The 18,016-nt window shown below is 41.9% G+C and overlaps 1 protein-coding gene across 1 annotated transcript; it reads left to right on the forward strand.

Annotated features, from left to right (window-relative positions):
- Positions 1-1,005: 1,005 nt before the first annotated feature.
- On the forward strand, positions 1,006-16,624 carry serinc5 (serine incorporator 5). Its single transcript, XM_079221642.1, has 12 exons — positions 1,006-1,088; positions 8,211-8,378; positions 11,338-11,516; positions 11,981-12,063; positions 12,393-12,486; positions 13,066-13,277; positions 13,550-13,642; positions 14,195-14,321; positions 14,838-14,907; positions 15,097-15,133; positions 15,565-15,709; positions 16,452-16,624. The coding sequence occupies exons 1-12, from the start codon at positions 1,062-1,064 to the stop codon at positions 16,594-16,596; spliced, it is 1,380 nt and encodes a 459-aa protein (XP_079077768.1). The 5' UTR covers positions 1,006-1,061; the 3' UTR covers positions 16,597-16,624.
- Positions 16,625-18,016: the final 1,392 nt, after the last annotated feature.

Consider the following 18,016-nt stretch of genomic DNA (forward strand, 5'->3'; position numbering starts at 1 on the left):
TTCAGAGAGAATGGAGCCTGTGTGGTGTGTTCCTATATTCATAAACACTCACAATGCAGCACTGAGAGGGGACACAATGACGTTGTGTGATGGCGGTGAGTGGCCACAGTGTGTTGGGTAACTGGGTCAGATGACAGATCTGGCAAATAGCAGCACAGTCATGGAAAGCCACAGTAGCAGCCTTATCAGCTCAGGCGCATTCAAAGGCCTTTGCTGTGGCCAGGAAAGCAACAAAAACACTGTTGCAGTTGCCCACATGCTGTTCCAGAATATGAGCACATGGTTAGTGGGAGAAAGTCACCCTTGCTCATATTTCTGAATCAGCAAGATAAACACATGGGATGAATATTAGAGCTTAGAGCCTTATGTAAAGCAGAATTTAACCAAAAGTCAAAAGTAAAAAAAAACAGACGTGTTTTGGGGGATGTAGAAGATAGGCGCTTGAATGTGCATGACACAATAACTTAATGCTAAACAACATCGATTAATATTCCTTACAAAGCCATAACCCCCTCCCCCCCCCCCCCCCCCCCACACACACACACACACACAGCAAAATAAATACAACAGCTCCACAAGTAAGGGTGAATTAAACACACTGTCTCACACACATGTACTGAATGTGAGCCAGGCGTAAAGGGGATAAACAATGTTCTAGTAAGTAATTTACATTATGTGGAGCATAATTATAGTTCCAGATCACTCAACATGTGCTGTATATCTTTTTGATATAGTTGTAGTAACACGTTATCTTTTACGTGCATAATAACTGTGAAATAGCGCCCATAAAACCCCTTAATATTCCTTGGTCTTTCAATGCATCTACGGTTTTATCGCAAATTAATTTGTGATATCTGGCTTTGTGTTTGTCTCTTTCTGTTGGTGATGTGCAGTGGGAGGAGAGACAGGGGGAGGAAAGGGAGGGAGGGCTGAGCAGCGCGAGGAGGAGGACAGGCGCGTTGTTCTCGTGTGTTGCTGGTAATTTCATGTGGAGGAAGAAAGCGACTGAAGCAGCGAGCTCCTCATTCTCTACCGGATTGTACCCACTGCCTCCCCGCAACATGTGCACGCCGTGCTGTATCTCGCAGGTGAGGAACACGCGCACACTGTCTTCTGTCGCTCCGCGGCTACATTGAAGCCTTCAGCTAGTTAGTTCGGTTTAACGTCGACTCCCGGTCCCGTTTCAATGTTTTGTGTCACGTCGAGCCGTTCAGCGTCCACCGACGAGTCCTTTCATGTCACGGGGGTTCCCGAGAGCAATGTCAGCCGCTGTTATCCATCAACAATAGGGCGACGTTATTATCCCCCTCGCTGAAACAATTGAATTACTTCCCTGTAGTCACGTTATCGCCGATGGAAGACAAAGAGAGACGAGCCAGCTGACGTTAGCTAAACGGGCCGTCGGCTCTCTGAAGCGACGTCATCCAGCAGATGTGTCGGTGGACCCGGGGAGACACAGACGTGTCCTCTCTGCGGAATTAGGTCCTGAAAGTGCGTCCGCGTTGTGGTTCTCTTGTCTCCGTTTCAGTAACGCACAGTTTCCCTTGTCCAGGCCGGGAGGGACATCTCGTTCCGCAGCTCAAATAACTTCAGGCCACAGCGATTACCAGATCACTTCTTATCTCAGCTAGACCCCAATATCATGGTTGTGGTTTCAATGTCTCGTGCTGTGGACAATGCGCTCTAGTTGGAGAATGAATTGTACAAGGCAGACTCACTGGGAGACTAACTATACAGGAGGCTTTGTAGAAATAATATGGTTAGGACTTATTTTTCCGTTTGTTTTGAAGATGTTTGTGGTCAGTTTGAATGTGCTCAATTACTTTATTTTAGGTGAAACGGTAACTTTTTGAATTTGCTTAGTTTAGTACAAACAATTTATTTGGGTTTTGGACTGTTTGCTGGATTAAAACCATTGTCTCTCTTTTTATACATTGAGAAAATCATCTCCAAATTATCCAGTAATGAAACTAAATCATTTTCATTGTTTGTGTTTCAGAATTATTTAAGGGCTGTAATAATACGAAGTTGCAGAATTTCTTTGAAAAGTCAGCAAACTCGTGGTTTATATGTAAATTAAGAGAGGAAACTGATTGTTTTTTACCATGGGGTTACCACTGCTGAGCTGGCCTGGTCAGGAATTTAATTACACAGGCACATCCCTCCTCTAAGGGAGCTCACTTCTATTTCCTGTTCTTTTCAAATCCGTGGTGATGGAAACGGGGAAGGATTAAGAAGGGCAAACAAAAAAAATCAGTTTTGTGTCTGCTGCTGGGGTGCTAATCCCTGTCACAGGCACCCCCATTTAGTTTTGTCGCCATCTCTATTTATGTGTAAACTTGTAATTAGCTTTTTTTGGGGAGTGTGCATATGTGTGCCCCTCTTGAGTTTTTAGAGTAGTAAATTGGTGTGTGGTCTTTTAATTTCCTGCGGTTAGGAGGTTGATGTAAGGGAGGGTGGTCGTTGTTTGTTCAGACATGGTGTGGGACCAACTCACTTGTAATTTTGCAGTAGGATCAGTGATGTATGCCGTATTGCAATGGGGTAGGGGGTCGGCTTTAGCTTATGTTGAGTTTTGTCCAGAGCACTGCAAGTGTTGTACAGGACGCATACCATGTGAGTGTTTCAAGCATGGTACAGGCAGCGTTGGCAGTGTAAATAAGTCCAGAGGATACTAGAGACTGGTCCAGTATCCATCCTGATAAAGTGTCCTTGACTAAGACTTCAAACTCTCACCCCCTGATTTTTGCAATTCTTCAGAATGCTCGCTGACTGTAATAAGATTTCATATCAACACATATTGTGAAATCCTGGAAACGCAGGTATCGGTCTGTAAAATCCCTTGACTCGTACAACTACAGCCCAAGTAAATACGTTCACCAAACATCTGTACCAGTCCCCACCATCAAAACGTCTGGGTCACATTTGATGAGAATAACTGGTCAACCGTGTCCTCGTGAGACATGTCTGCTGTTTCCAGCACCCCCTCAGGAATTTTGCTGTGGTCAGCAGGAGTTTGTTTTCCCACAGGGACCTCGTTGGCAATCTCTCGTCTCCTTTGTACGACAGCCATAATAATGTCTTTCGCAAGCTCCTCCTTTTCACATATTCCCATGTCTTGTCTCTGTAATTCAGTATCTTTGAGCAAGGGTTGAATGGTGCTGATGTAATGTTCTGAAATGCCAGCTAACTCTTTGCATGGTGCCATTAGTATCAGTTGAGCCAACAGTAAGACTGTGGCTAGGAAGCACATTATCTGCAACCGTTACTATCTGAAGCACACTAGTAAACAATACACTTTGGGAAGTAAAAAAAAGGACCTTTGGCTAAACGCAGCATGACTTTGGATAAGCCTGTGCCCGTTGATCTGATACTGCCTTGTATTTTGTCTTCCCGTTCTTGTTTGGTCTGGTTCCTTTGGTTATTTTCGTGACGGACCCCGTCGTCTGCACAGGGTTGTTTAATTTCTACCCCATTTTTCAGCTCTTCACTGTACCTACTTCTTTGTGTTTCTCTTCTTTTATTTCCATTGGACTTAAGTTACTCTCTGTTGGTTGTAGCCAGGGCTGTATTTGCCAAGATAGAAGCAAAGCCTTCCCTTTGTGTATAGGAAACAGAGCAGTGATACATTTTTGCTGTGTGTATACAGCTGCCTAGCTATATGAACAATAGTGGAGCTGTCAGTCACAACATAAGAGGAAATGGAGACTTTGACTGGAGCTCGGGCCAACCGAACTTGATTATGAGAAAGATTCAGCCTCGTCTTATTTTAAATAATTATTTTGCTTTTACCTCTTTTCCTTTTTTTTTCTCACCCTGCTGGTTTCTTCTCGCTCAGTTCAAGCCTATGTGTTGTTGTAACTTGAGATAACAGGGTGTGTACTGTCTGCAGTTTCGACTGAGATGTTGGCCTGTTGTGATTCATTCTGGTCAACTTCATCAACAGTAGACACGATAATTAAGCTCTAACTAACAAGTAGGTTCCTCAGTTTTAAAGCAGACCACATAGTCTACGTATGCCCGGCAGAACGTTGTTTTGACAGTGCTCATCTCAGTTATGAGTCATGTCTCTCTATCTGTCTTTTTTTTTTCACTGAAAACTTTTTGCTTTTTCACTACTGATAAACATAAAATCAATATCCTATAATAAACTGATTTACATTTTGGTAGGATAAATCACTGCCAACCACAGGAAGGACAGACTACTCCTTTATTTAGGTTTTTCTCTAGGTATTCCACTCCCAACTAGGCGGGTTGATGGAGGAGAAATCCCTGAACTAGTTCTGTATCTGTCTAACCCTCCGGATTCTCCTTCCCTGTGCGTACTGCGATATAGCGAGTGACCTATTTTTGCAATTGGACTGTTTGTATTGCGTAAGCAGCAGCATCTGTGTGGCTATGTGCTGAGTTAACCCAGTTGTTTGATTTCGGCTTCCCTTGCCATTTCCTGTTTGTTAAATACTGTAATTCTGCTTGGTTGAGGATAATTAAACGGTAGAAAATGGAGGAGGAGGAAAACATGGTAATTATCGTCAATGCTCTGATAAACGGGTCACAGATGTGGTCTTGGGAATGTCTACATATAGGACTGTATCATGTTTGTTGATTAGACCTCCAGATGTAAGTCAGAGTCCTTATTTACCATTCCAAGGTCATGCAGACTAATTATCTCTGCTACCACATGCTTAATTTTGAATGATATTAAAGTTAATTTCCTGAACGTATTCTCACTGCTGTGTCCAGTGTCCAATCTCTCCATGTAAGGCTGGTTCCTGTATGTGTGCTTTGAGCTATTCTATGACCCCTAGAACAGCTGGGGAGTAGCTGGAATGAGTGATTTAGAGTAAGGGGCAGCTGAAGATAACAAAGAATGGGCAAAAAGGAGAAAATAAGAGGAAGAAAGACGGGATGACAACAATACACCTTCTAAGTAACGGGGTGGGGGAGGATGCAGGAAATGAGATGAAGAGAGTGAAACAGAGCTTCGGCCTGAGTGAGAAAGAGACGAGTCTTTGTTTCTCGAGAGTCCCACAATCCGAGTAGTGAGGCTTGGGGCCTTCAGTGGAGAGTTGTGAGAGACTTGGCTCATTTGAAGTCTGGTAAAGCTAAATTAGGGGATATGTCTCAAGGGGCCAAAGTGCCATGTGTGCTGTAGCATGTCATGATGATCTTTTTGATGAATAGCCAGAGCAAAATGACACACGATTGGGGGGTTGGTGTTGATATTATAGTAGGGGTGTACACTGCAGACATGCCGACCACCTGTCGACATGCTGGTGGGGCAGACGGGCAGCGGAGGAGGGGTAGAAGGGCCCATTAAGTGGGAAGGGTCAGCGTTGGTTACCATGGATACTCTTTTTAGATTTGTGTGTGGTAGAATTCCTTGAGACCGTCCCCTCTTTGGGTTCCCCCTCCCTGCTGTAGTTTTGCCGTTGCCCCCTAACTGGTGAAACACTCCCTGACTAATGAAACACTCTCAAGGCTTAAATCATCATGTTTCTTTCTGCTTACTTTCAGTCTGTTGTGGTTAATTAATCGCCCATTGAGAAAGACACGTGGGTCCAGCAGAGACAAACAAACGGCTTATCCTGTTATGATGTGTGTAGTCAAATGGAGATCAGGGGCCACATACATACAACTGTAATCAGATGGCACAAGGATGTCAAATTTAGGACATGACCTATTTATTCTGCTGTTTTATTTTGGCTTTACAATATTGATATAATCGCACTTGGAAAAACTCTCGGAGGTTGAAATGCTTTAATTTTTTTTAAAGGATGCTACAGCAAAGCACCCACACACTATCATATCAGGTTTTAAGCTGAAAGATGGATTCTTTGCTTACAATGCTACCGTGGTGCCCCACACTGTTGAGTTGTGAACCAAAAGATTCAGTTATTCGTTCTTGGTTGTATTAATTTCTACTTCTGTGACATAAGCAGAGCTGGGTGGAAACATAGTTTAGTTTGGTTTCACATGGGAATCTACTTAGAAAACTAGAAAAACTAACTCCACACAGCTTGTATCAGAAAGTCAAGGCCATCGGTGGCCATTCTTCAGCTCCAGGCAAGAAACGCCAGTCAGGGAATCCTCTGGACAGAGAGAGCAGGCAGGCAGAGCCATGTGGGCAGAGAATAACTTGATCCTGACCATGTGCCTGTGTGGATCCACGAGTCTGCAGCATACCCCACATTACTGGCATCTGGAGCGGAACGCAACGCATCAGACAATGTTGCACACTGGCTTTACTACATCAGTACCCGCTGGCTAGATTACAGACCCCGGCTTAGGTCGCAGACCCACAGACATGGGCTAAGATTACTGTTATGACTGAAAGGCAAATTTAACAGATCTTGCTTGGATGCATTAACAGGTCAGGACAAAAAAGTGGGGCGTCCTAGTGGACTTAGTTGTACGGCTCTGAGGATGTCATTTTGATGTTCCCCGTTGTGGCCGGGGATCTTAGTTGCATGGCATTCCCTTTCTGTCTCTCTGCCATCATTTCCTGTTTATCTTGACTGTGAACTATATCTTATTTAATGAAGACAAAACATGCCTCAATATTTTCTACAACAGAGAAAATACATCACAAATGAAATGGTGTGTGCATAAAGATTTGAGTAAAATAAATGATGTGGCCTGAGGCAACAGGTTTTTGGGTTGTCCTTCCTGTCCCTTCTTGTAAACATTATATCTCAGGAACGCCTGAAGATAATTTCTTCAGATTTGGCACGAATGTCCACCTGGACTCAAGGATAAACTGATTAGATTCCGCCCATCCTTTTGAACACAAGATCTCAAGAACGCCTTGAGCATTCAGTCAAAGGTCACTATGACGAGCAACGTATGAGTTGCATCCCAAAAGGGGAGAACATACAAAGTAAAATGGTGCGTGTTCGCCCTCCAGCACTGCAGTGAAGCACCAACGTAGCCTTATAGTGTGCCACTGCCACACCTCAATGGTAGACCACAACAGAAGTTCAGCTCTCATCTCAGCAGTGTGCTCTGCAGGCGAGGAGTAGGAGGCTTACAACAGCAGGGTGGGGTGGCTACAGAAAGACGGTACACTGTATAATTATAGATCCTCCTCTTTCCTAAATAGAACACAGGGCCGTCTTTTAGAGACAGGCCCTCATACAGCGGGACAATCGGAAGGAACAGAGTAGGCTTCTGTTTGTGTGAGTTTTCGGACAAGACCTCGCTGTCTGCACTGACCAAGAGTTGGCACTGTGAAAGAGAGGGAAACCATGAATGAGCAAAGAGACACTCGGGCAGATGTCTTCTATGCAAGTGTCCCCCGGTCCAGTAAATTGCCATAATCTTGTCTTCTGGCTCAGACCTGAATTAATTGGTAGATGTTCCAGGATGGTAGAAGCTGAAGCACTCGAAACATAAAAATATACCAGAAGGTGTTGAATACTGCCTCAATTTTGATACAATGTTTGCAACCTTTTAAACCATTACATAATAAAGCATTAGATGCTGCTTGACCATGCACCTTTTACTGTAATTATTTTTCAATTAAGGGGGGGGTCAAGTGAACATTTATTTTATGCAAGGCAAACTCACCATATCTGTAAACACCAAAGTATTCATGGAGAGTGCAGCAGTCCTAATCTCTTAGATTCTGTAACATTGAATGAACCTTGAACTTATTGAAGTAGTATTTGATAGTGTTTAATGAACTGGTTTTTGATTTTAAGGTTTAACCAACTGTAGTATTGTACTACTTCTCTTTCTGTCTATATTCTGTTCCTTGCATGTCGGCCCATCCCGGAAGAGTAATCCCTCTGAGGTTCCTCCCTTCTTTTCCTGTTCAAGGTTTTTTTCTTCTATTTTTGTGGAGGTTGTTTAAACTCAATTATGGGTTTAAGGATGGAGGAAAGAGACCATGTAATCTTTATTTTCTATATCTGTTTATTACTTGGTTTGGTTTTTACCTTTTGTCCACTGCTCTCCATTCCTTATAATTTGACTGTTACAAAAGCAAATGCATTTTGGTTATCTTCCGACCTTCATGGAAAATCAAATTGTAGCCTCTGGAGCTTACGCAGATTGTTGCCAAATGCTCACACAAACCCGGTCTTTCCTTATCCATGTGTATTACATTGTCTCTATCAGATGGCTTATTCAGTGTGGAACATTCTGAAATTCACATTGTAATGTTTTTCCCATCCCTCCCTCTTTCCTCCATTGTTCTCTCCGTGCAGCTGGCCTGCTGCTGCGGCACAGCGGCCTGCTCGTGCTGCTGTAGATGCTGCCCCCAGATCAAACAGTCCACAGGGACCCGAATCATGTATGCTCTCTACTTCCTGCTGGTCACCATCATCTGTGTCATCATGATGTCCCCCACTGTGGAAAAGCAGTTGAGAGACAATGTAAGTCAAAAATTACACACAGCAAAGTTTCCCTCTAACCACAACACCCATACATGCACACGCTCTTTTAACTGTAAAAACATGTATATTTAGCTATATAATTGAAGTGTTAATTATAAGAAGGTATAAACGGCACAGAGAGAAAATTAAAGCTCTCATCTGTGCTCCATAACAGCGTTGTTTTAAAAGAAGGGTGAGTGGAGTGGTTCTGAAACTCTTTCCTAAAAGCTGCTAATGGATAAGTGCCTTTGTAGTAAAGTGATGACTGCTGATAATTTATAATGAGATCTACTCTGATCAACTCAGGTTGGTGCTCATGATTTCCTGTGTGTGCAGTTATATAGGAAGCAGCATGCCTGCTGACTCCTTGGGGTGATACATTCATAAGGCTTATTATAGTTAGGATTTTTGTTTTAGCCCAGTTGCTGTTGACCGTAGGGAAAGAAGTCGGTTAGATGTTGTTTGTTTAACATATCTGGTTTTCATGAGTGGCAATAAGGCATGTCTATCACAGGTGGGAGCAGGAACATTCTTTTTAAATAACTGTACAAACACAGGCAAATCTTGGAGGCTCCAATTGATTGTCAAGAATACAAAATCTGTGGATTTTCTGTTGTTTGAATAGAAGATTAGGGATCGGCTCAGCGGCTATAGTAACCAAGCCAACATTAGCCGGTGTCATTAGACAGCAGAAACGCTTACATGGAGCACAACTGAAAAGGAAAGTGTGACAGAAATCCTGTCTTAAATGACAATCTTCAAAGTGGGAAAAATCAAACGAATTTCAAGCTGAGAGAGCAATTTTCTCCTCTGAGTATCCATTTATACAATTTCTGGAGCTACACAGATGTATATACACATTATTTTCAGATGTACTGACAGATCTTCCCTGTTATTTGAGACACATAGGCAGATATTTCTTGTTATCACTAGACATACAATCGTACAGAGTAAGTTCATATCTGGTAATAGGAACTAGTGCACACAATAGAGGACATTAGATCAGTACAGGGTGAAGGCTCACTGTGTTTCTTCCACTACAGAAAGAGAGAGAATGAATATGTAAGCTTCACTCTCCACACATATGTATTTTGAAATTGGATGTTCTCTTGTCAGGGAAGCCAACTTTTGTGTTTGGCTCTGTGACATAAATAGAATACAATTTCAGAGAATGTGCAAGTGTTACCATGTCATAGCTAACGGGCGAAATTAAAGATTTATAACATTGCTGCAGGCAAAGCAGACATCCCACTATTTTTACTTGAGATCCCACGAGTATCTTCTCATTGGTGAGGTCATAATCGAGGAGGCAGGAGTTCAGGCTTGTAGTTTTTAGTTTTTAACCGCCCACACAGCCTCTGAAGTTGGGAGGAGGTACACAGGAAGCCTGCTGCTCTCGCTTTTGATCTTTAAGGCTTTCATGTGTTTTCCCCCTCTAATTGACCTCTTTGGATCAATATAATGCAGGATTATTATCAGACTTTTTCTATAGTTTGTTTCTGAGAAAGTCTGACTTGACTGTAAGGCTTCTGTGGCTACTAATACAATATAGTTAGTTATCCTGGTGAGGCTGTCCTGATACATCGCTTTCTCATCCTGCCTTCTCCTTTGTCTGACTTGATGTTTATAGCTAAATATCTTGAGCTTGAGAAATGATGTCCCTGTTAATAGGTACCGTACAGTCACTGTATTGGCATTCACTAGACGAGGAAGACTGGGAAGAATATCGTCAGCTGACTGTGTTTGTTACTATGGCAATGACTGCAAGCTTTCTCAAACGAGAGCCCTGATATTCTTCCACCAATCTTCATCTGCTGTTTTCGCCGCCAGTGTCTTCTGTACAGTATTAAAATGACTCCCCACTGTGTGTCTCCTTGTGAGAGGAAAACCCTGTAAAGGCCTATCCAGGCACAAAATGGCCTCTGATAGCCCCATGCAAAGCCTGCTGAGTTACACACACACGTACATACACATTTACACGCACACTGCCCGTCACACACTGAGCCTAGTGGGAAGTCCCGGCTAAGAGAGCAGCCATTGTGCGTATGAGTGCTGGTCTTTTCTCAAGAGATTTACAGCTGTCTGAAACAGCCGGCCCCCTTCCCTCTTAATCACGACACCATGGACATGCTAATATGGTCCTTACCATGAGACAAAAGCTCCAAAATGGGCTTTTTACTCTATGTTGTGATCTGGCCTGGACCGTGATGCACACTGAGGTGATGACAACTCAATCCGCTGGCATCTCACCCATGTGTATAACCTCAGGGACCAAAATCCTCTGCCAATACCTAGTAAAGCCAACTCAAATAAATTATAATCTGAAGGTGAATATCTGTAGTTCTCTTGTATTTGACTTTTATTCACATATCTACAGTCAGGGGGCATCAGAGGAGGGAATATATATTTGAGCCTCCATTCTGTTATCTTTTCAAAGGTCGTCTCTTCTCTTGGCATTGAGCCACTGAAGCACTTCCAATTTCCCGTTGAAGGCCACAGACCTTATCTACTCTATGCCGTTTCCCTCTCTTCTTGTTTATGCAGATCAAAATAAATTTGTGATATTTATTTAAAGACGGATTTGCCAATCTTTCTCTTGTACTCATGCGCTCTCTGCTTTTTGCGCTTCTCTGTCCCTCTGACTTGCTGACAAAAGGCGGTTAATTTATTCATCTGTGTCTTTTGTTGGTGTACACTGACAGTTAGTTGTAAGGCCCCTCTAACAGCCTGTAGAGAACGAGGAATGAAAGAAGGCTTCGTGGAGAGAAAGAGGGGTTGTTGTTGCTGCCTGTTCTCTCTTTCTGCTCCTTTAGAGGCGTGACGCTCAGAATAGAAGCTATTGGGCCTTTTCTCTGAGGCCACGTACTAGACAAACATGAGCAGAGCAGAGGTGTGTGTGTGTGTGGGTCATAATGATCTAATCTAAGTGTTTTGTGGGTTTGTGATTTTTGTCAATCAGATCCCCTTCTACAGTGAGATGTGTGAGAAGGTGAATGCAGGGGAGAACTGTAAAACCCTGGTGGGTTACTCTGCCGTCTACAAGGTGTGCTTCGGGATGGCCTGCTTCTTCTTTTTCTTCGCCATCTTCACCATACGCATTAACAACAGTACAGGCTGCAGGGCGGCCGTGCATAATGGGTAAGAAGGCCTTGTTCCTCTTTCTGTTCACCTTTTTGTAATCAATTTCTATTCACCTATAATGTGTAGCTGCAACCTCAATTAGTGCTTGTCTGTGAGCTCTAAGGAAAGGGCGAAAATACATTTTAACACTTGGCTAAAAGTAGGTACATAACTCGCAAGCATTTTTTTTTCATTAATGCCGACATTAGTATGGTTTGGTATCTAGGAATATGATAGGATATTTATCCTGTAGCATTGCAAGTGATCTCTGAAAAGATTTTCTCAGCATAATTATGGATTTTGGGTTCATAATACTAAATGTTCTGAATTATGTATTTCTCGCGCATCTCTTCCTAACACTGTACATTAAAATTCTGAACTAAGTCCCGCTGAATCTGTTCTGTCAGGAGTCATTGTTTTGTATATTATTTATTTTCATATACATTTACAACCTTTTAACGTTATGACTGATTACATGCCAGGTTCTGGTTGCTGAAGTTTATTGTCCTGGTGGCCTGCTGCGCTGGAGCCTTCTTCATCCCGGAAGAGGAAATCTTTCTGGAAGGTAAAGAGAACCTACTCTATAGCAAACCTACAGTGCTGTAATCTTTTTTTTTTTAAAGCTGGTATTCATAATGTATTTAACATTGGCAAAATGTTGAAGACACATGAATGTAATAAGAAAAGAGTGAAAGTCCCAAGTATTACTTTTTTTTTTTTTAATTGCTTTTTCCAAGCTCACTCAAATATACTGCCTTCCAGTCAAACAAAATTAACCTGCCATGTTATCTGGAGTTTGAATATAACCTTGCAGCACAAAATGCAGTAAGTAACAGATATCTGCTTCTCATCTCTGAAACAATGTCCCTTCTCTCCCACTCTTCAATGCCACAGTGTGGCGCTACATAGGAGCAACTGGCGGGTTCTTTTTCCTACTGATCCAGCTCATGCTGTTGGTGGAGTTTGCACACAGATGGAACACAAACTGGTGAGAGCAACATGTCTTCTCTCTATGCTTTTGTCTCTTCAAAGAGACCAGCTCACTTGCATAAATCAAAAAGAAGTTTGGAAAGAGGGAGTCATGTAGCTTTGTTTTTGTGGGCGGAGGGGAGGCTTGTCAGCAGTGCAGATTCACAGGATGCATATGGTTTAGGAAAGTGCTCTCAGTTTCCCCTTCCACACAGACACACGCATACCACAGCAGATTGTTTAAAAAACTGCCCAAACCCAATCCTCCAAACAAGTATGGGTATGTGCACTTGTACCCACTTTGATTTTTTTTTTGTAAATCCTTGAAATTCCTGGCTAGTTAAAACGGAAGTGAAAGCACTAAAAGAACCATCAACTTGTCTTTTCATCTCTGCAGGCTTCAGAAATAACTCAAGTTTCTCTTTCTTTTAATTTTTCTTTAGGCCAAGCTCCTCTGTGTCTGTTTTCTTGCTTTTTCCACCTGTTTACTTGATTATTTTTTTTCCCTATTTAATTTGCGTTATCCTTATTCATATTTTGTTTTTTCCTTTCTGTTTGCTTTCTCTCTCTCTCTCTCTCTGTCTGTCTCTGTCCGCAGGAGTTCAGGAGTGAAGTATAATCGTCTGTGGTACGCTGCTTTGGCCTTGGTAACTCTGATGCTGTTCACTGGTGCGGTAGCAGCCTTGGTCTTCATGGGTGTGTTCTACACCGACCCCGAGGCCTGTTTACTTAACAAGATCTTCCTGGGCATCAACGGCAGCCTGTGCCTCATTGTCTCCCTGTTGGCCATCTCCCCATGCATACAGAAACGTGAGGACCTGTACACACAATCATCTCATCTGACTGTGGAATACAATTGAAAATATGAGCGTTTGCTTTTAGATGCCATTTATAGAACGAGTAATTCACAAATATCAACACATTTAAGACATTGATGGAAAGTAATGATAAGTAAGAATGTTAGCTACAATACTTTTATTACTACTATTTTGTAAAATACATTTGCACCAACTGAATCATTTCTTGTCAGTATAGCAAGTGCTTTTTAAAATGCTTTATATCCCTTTGCTGTATCCTTGCAGTGCAGCCCAGATCAGGCCTGCTGCAGCCCGGAGTCATCAGTGTGTATGTCATGTACCTCACCTTCTCAGCCTTCACCAGCAAACCAAAAGAGTGTGAGTATCACTTGTTAAACTGATGTACTGCCAGTCGCCTTCTGACTTTCATTGCTCCTAAAGCAGAGTTAGTATGATTTGGATGGCCTTTGAGTTAGACAAACAACAAGCAGAATATAGTGAAGCCTGTCTAAGATAAGGGATTAATATCTCTAATAAAGATGAAAAGTGTAACTTGGAGCTTGAGAGAAAGTTGTGATCCTTAAAACAAATCACTCTGTTAGAGTCTGAGGTATATTTCTATCCCGACAGCGCTCTCCACGGTAGCTGTCAAGATAATATTCTATGCTGAGATGCTATTGTAAAGATAATCTTACCATAAATATTTTATGTCGTAACACTCAGTATGCTGTTATTGAGGCAGTTGGTGCTTATGTACTTACTGTAAGTTGCACTATGTCTCTATTTTCCCTTCGCCTCCCGATACATTGTGCCAAAATACACACACACACACACACACAATCACTGCATCTTTCGCAATATCCCCTCTACTAACACTACCCTCTCTTCTTTTACCTCATCCATCTCTGTCTGCACATTCTTTCCGTCTAGTTGTGGAAAGAAATGGTGTGAACACCACAGTTTGTGTGTTTTTCTTCAACTCTGAGACGGAGAGCGACAAGAAGATTGTCACTGCTTTTGGGACCATTATCCTTTTTGGCTGCGTCCTTTACTCTTGGTAAGACACACACACACACACACACACACATACACGCACACACACAGCTTCTCCTTTTTCCTGATCTCAATATCTAGACAAATACAAGCCAAGTTTCCCTATAATATATCTCTTCTTAGTTCTATATGATTAAATTTAAAGAGTTTATGTAAAGGCTTCACGCCAAACCCATTAACAGCAGTTCTGATTATATGCAACGTTGAATAAATGTAATGCATTTCATGGCAGGCTGTAGCGACAGCGAAAAGGTTGTTTTGATTGGCTGTGACTCTGCAGAGGCAGTGCATGATTGGATGTGGCGAAGCAAAGGGTATGAGAGAAGAGAACTATGTCTTTTTCCGTTTGTTCACGTGTTCCCCATCAAGTGGAGGCATCATGTCTCTTGTGGTCGTTTCCTGAAGGAGAGGGAATTCGACTTTGCAGCAATCTTAAACTTGAAATTAATGGAAAAATGCACAGAATTACAACCTTTTTCTCCCATCTGTATTTCTATCTTTTTCTCCACCCTCCCTCTAGCCTGACGTCCACCACGAGGCGAAGCTCTGCAGCACTCAGAGTGTGTAGGAACAGTGAGCCAGCGAATGAGGTATGCACACACAGACATTCAGATCTCACTGGGGTGTGTGGTTAAACAGATTAGCAGGACATAAATAACCCCACTGACCAGACACTTTTAATTAAAAATGTAATTATCAAATTAAAATAATTAGACCCGAGAGAGATGTGTGTCCATTCCAGTTTGGTGGTCACCTGTATGTTTTTCTCTATCCTGCAGAGAGCTCGCTGCTGTTTCTGTTTTGGAAATGACACAGGTGAGAAAAGTAAAAAAAAAAATCTCCCATCACTGTCTTGTTTTTCCCTCCCCCTCTCTCCAGCCTGTTCAGTGTGTATGCACATGCACCCAGCCGTAGTGTTTGCACACAGAGGCGCTGTGCTCATTGCTATTCCTCAGTCAGATTGAGGATGGTGAGAAAGTATTGGTCAGCAAACATAGATGATGTCACTGTTACTAGGAGGGTAGTATGACACAGTGAAGCAAGACCAACAGCAAAGTGGAATTGTGGGTAGGCTGACATTGCCCCCTGCAGGAAATAAAACAAAGTTATATATGAATTATATTTCCACTTGGATGGGATTTTAAATAAGCAAGTCTAGAATGACATCAGTGCCATAAGGCATTTTCTCACATTAAAAGTGTCACTCCCTCACATCCTCTTTGAACCATTTAATGTGTGCTTTTCAGATGACTATGATGAGAAGAACCCCAATGGAGGCCAAAACGTGATGTATGATGAGAGGGAAAAAACCAACTATAGCTACTCCTACTTCCATTCTGTCTTCTTCCTGGGATCCCTGTATGTCATGATGACAGTCACCAACTGGTTCCAGTAAGTGATGCTCAGATTGTGGTACAAGTTTGGACATGTATGGGTATGCTTATGTACGTGCATCCAGTCACTGTGGATGCTCAGACTGAACTACGCAGACCTCACTTTGTTCATTAAGTGCAGATTAAATAATAACCAACTTGGAACCAGCAATATATGTAAAATTATCCAATCACAGGATGAACATAAGACATTTTGACATGTTGTTAAGAATATTTAATGACATCAATAATGACTGTTTTCCATTTTGATAAGCCATTTCAAGGGTCCTGTTGACACTTAATTGTCTCAGCCATTCTTCATATTATTAGTTATTCCTGTGCTTCCTTCTCCTGCTCTGACAAGTTAAAATGTCAGATGAAAAGAATATCTATAGTGATTAGGATAAGATTAACGACACGGTTGCATGTCTTTTTATTATTGTCTCGATTGGGTTAAAGTGGCTATAATCAATATTTTTGTGATAACTATGGATCAAATGACTATGGAAAAGTGTAACTCATAGCAGCCGACACACAGAATTATCACCACATATTTCAGCTTATTGCAGATTTGTTTCACTCTGGTGGCATTTGTTTCGTCTGTAGCAGCCAGCTGTTTTCAAAGAAAGGAGAGAAAAGCCACTATTACCTAACAAACATCAAAGGGCAGACGGACAAAACTGATGTGTATAGTGGACCATTTAGCTGTGAATGAATGTCGTATTCGTTGCTCAGTTCTCCTTCTGTGCTTTCGTCTGCAGTTATGATGACCATAAGATTGAGAAGCTGTTAGACGGAAGCTGGTCGGTGTTCTGGATCAAGATGGCCTCCTGCTGGGTCTGTCTCATCCTCTACATGTTGACCCTTGTCGCTCCCATGGTCTGCCCTCAGCGCTTTGAGGCCTAAGAGCCCTACTCCTAAACTAGTCAGGTTTTGATTCTACTCTGATTCCTGGGATGTGGCCAGGCAGACGCTCTCACGCTGAGCCGAGGGACAACCATCCCTCCCTCTTACCTTGAAACACAACCCTACACTACCCTCAGTGTTCTACATGGAGGATTGTCTGTTGCCTTTTGTTTTATATGCTAGTGTTTTACTTTGTTTTACAATGTTAATACCTTCATGGTAAATGTGTTATCTTTTACTACCACTTACTCATGGGGTTTTGTATTACTTATTGATTTGGAATTACATAAAGAATCATGGGAGCTGAGTTAAGTTGTGAAACACGAGAATCATCCAGCCCCTTTAGATTCCTTCCTAATTTCGGATTTGAAAGTGTATTTTGTAAGTTTTGCCTTTTTTGTGTGTCAGTTTTTCTTATCGCTTTTACTCTCAGCCAGACATTTCAGTTCTGTACAGTTGGACCATAAAGTTGTAGCAAAGTTTTGGGACAAATGTATTTCAGGTTAGAAATGTTACAAGAGAAAATGTATTTATTTAAGTGCATCTTAAGTCATCAATGAAGGAATGTTGTGTGAATTGAATTAGATTTGTCCCTGGCTCTGTTTAAGAACTCATCTCTCAGGCTCACATGTAAGCTGTGTATGTTTGTGCTTTGTTATATTGCTCCCTTTTGTAGAAGTTTTCTATGCAACGGAACAAAGTCCTTTTCGATATTATACCCTGTGTTGTGAAGTTTCCACTTAGATTACAAGGATGTTTCAGATTTTATTAATGTCAGCGCTCCCTTTGAGCCACATCTTTTCTGAGGAAAATCCATGTCATCTGTACAACATTTCCAGCATTGTGGTTGTTGTTGTACAGGGCAGTGCTCTTCAAATCAACCTGCCTTACGTAAGAGTGATGTTAGTGGAGTGTCGCGGTCACCTCTCTGGAAGAGCTGCAGTGTCACAGTTGAGGAATGTTTGCCAAAGGTAGATGTCAGAAAACAACAAACTGTTTGGTTAGTAACATAAAAATAAAACTGAGAACATGAAGTATTTGCATGCACACACAAACACTTAAATCAGCTGTTTTCTGTACAGTTATGAAGGCTTTTGTTACACTTGTCTGCTTATAATGGTGGTCAGAATAAGGTAGCATGATTGATTTTATTAGCCAGTTATTCAACTCTAGACATGGAGTTTACTGCTGAGTTAAAATGTACACAAAAACCTCCACCTGTTTTCCTGTGTAACAGATTTATTTGTATAGTCAAATAATTACAATACATTTGTCAACTTAGTCATTTTTGTATCCCATTCATAATACATCACTATGTCCTTTTTGTCAGATTTTATTACTAACATGTTTTATGTACATTTTGGTTTACGTCCTGTGATCTGTGGATTAATTCATTCAGTTTATGTTTTATATACTGCAC

Source organism: Taurulus bubalis (assembly GCF_910589615.1).
Source record: "Taurulus bubalis genome assembly, chromosome: 8".
NCBI classification, from domain to species: Eukaryota; Metazoa; Chordata; class Actinopteri; order Perciformes; family Cottidae; genus Taurulus; species Taurulus bubalis.

Coding starts and splice junctions, on each gene's coding strand:
- serinc5 (XM_079221642.1), top strand. CDS start 1,062: ATGTGCACGCCGTGCTGTATCTCGCAG. Junction 1,089..8,210: donor CGCCGTGCTGTATCTCGCAG/GTGAGGAACACG, acceptor CTCTCCGTGCAG/CTGGCCTGCTGCTGCGGCAC. Junction 12,064..12,392: donor AGAGGAAATCTTTCTGGAAG/GTAAAGAGAACC, acceptor TCAATGCCACAG/TGTGGCGCTACATAGGAGCA.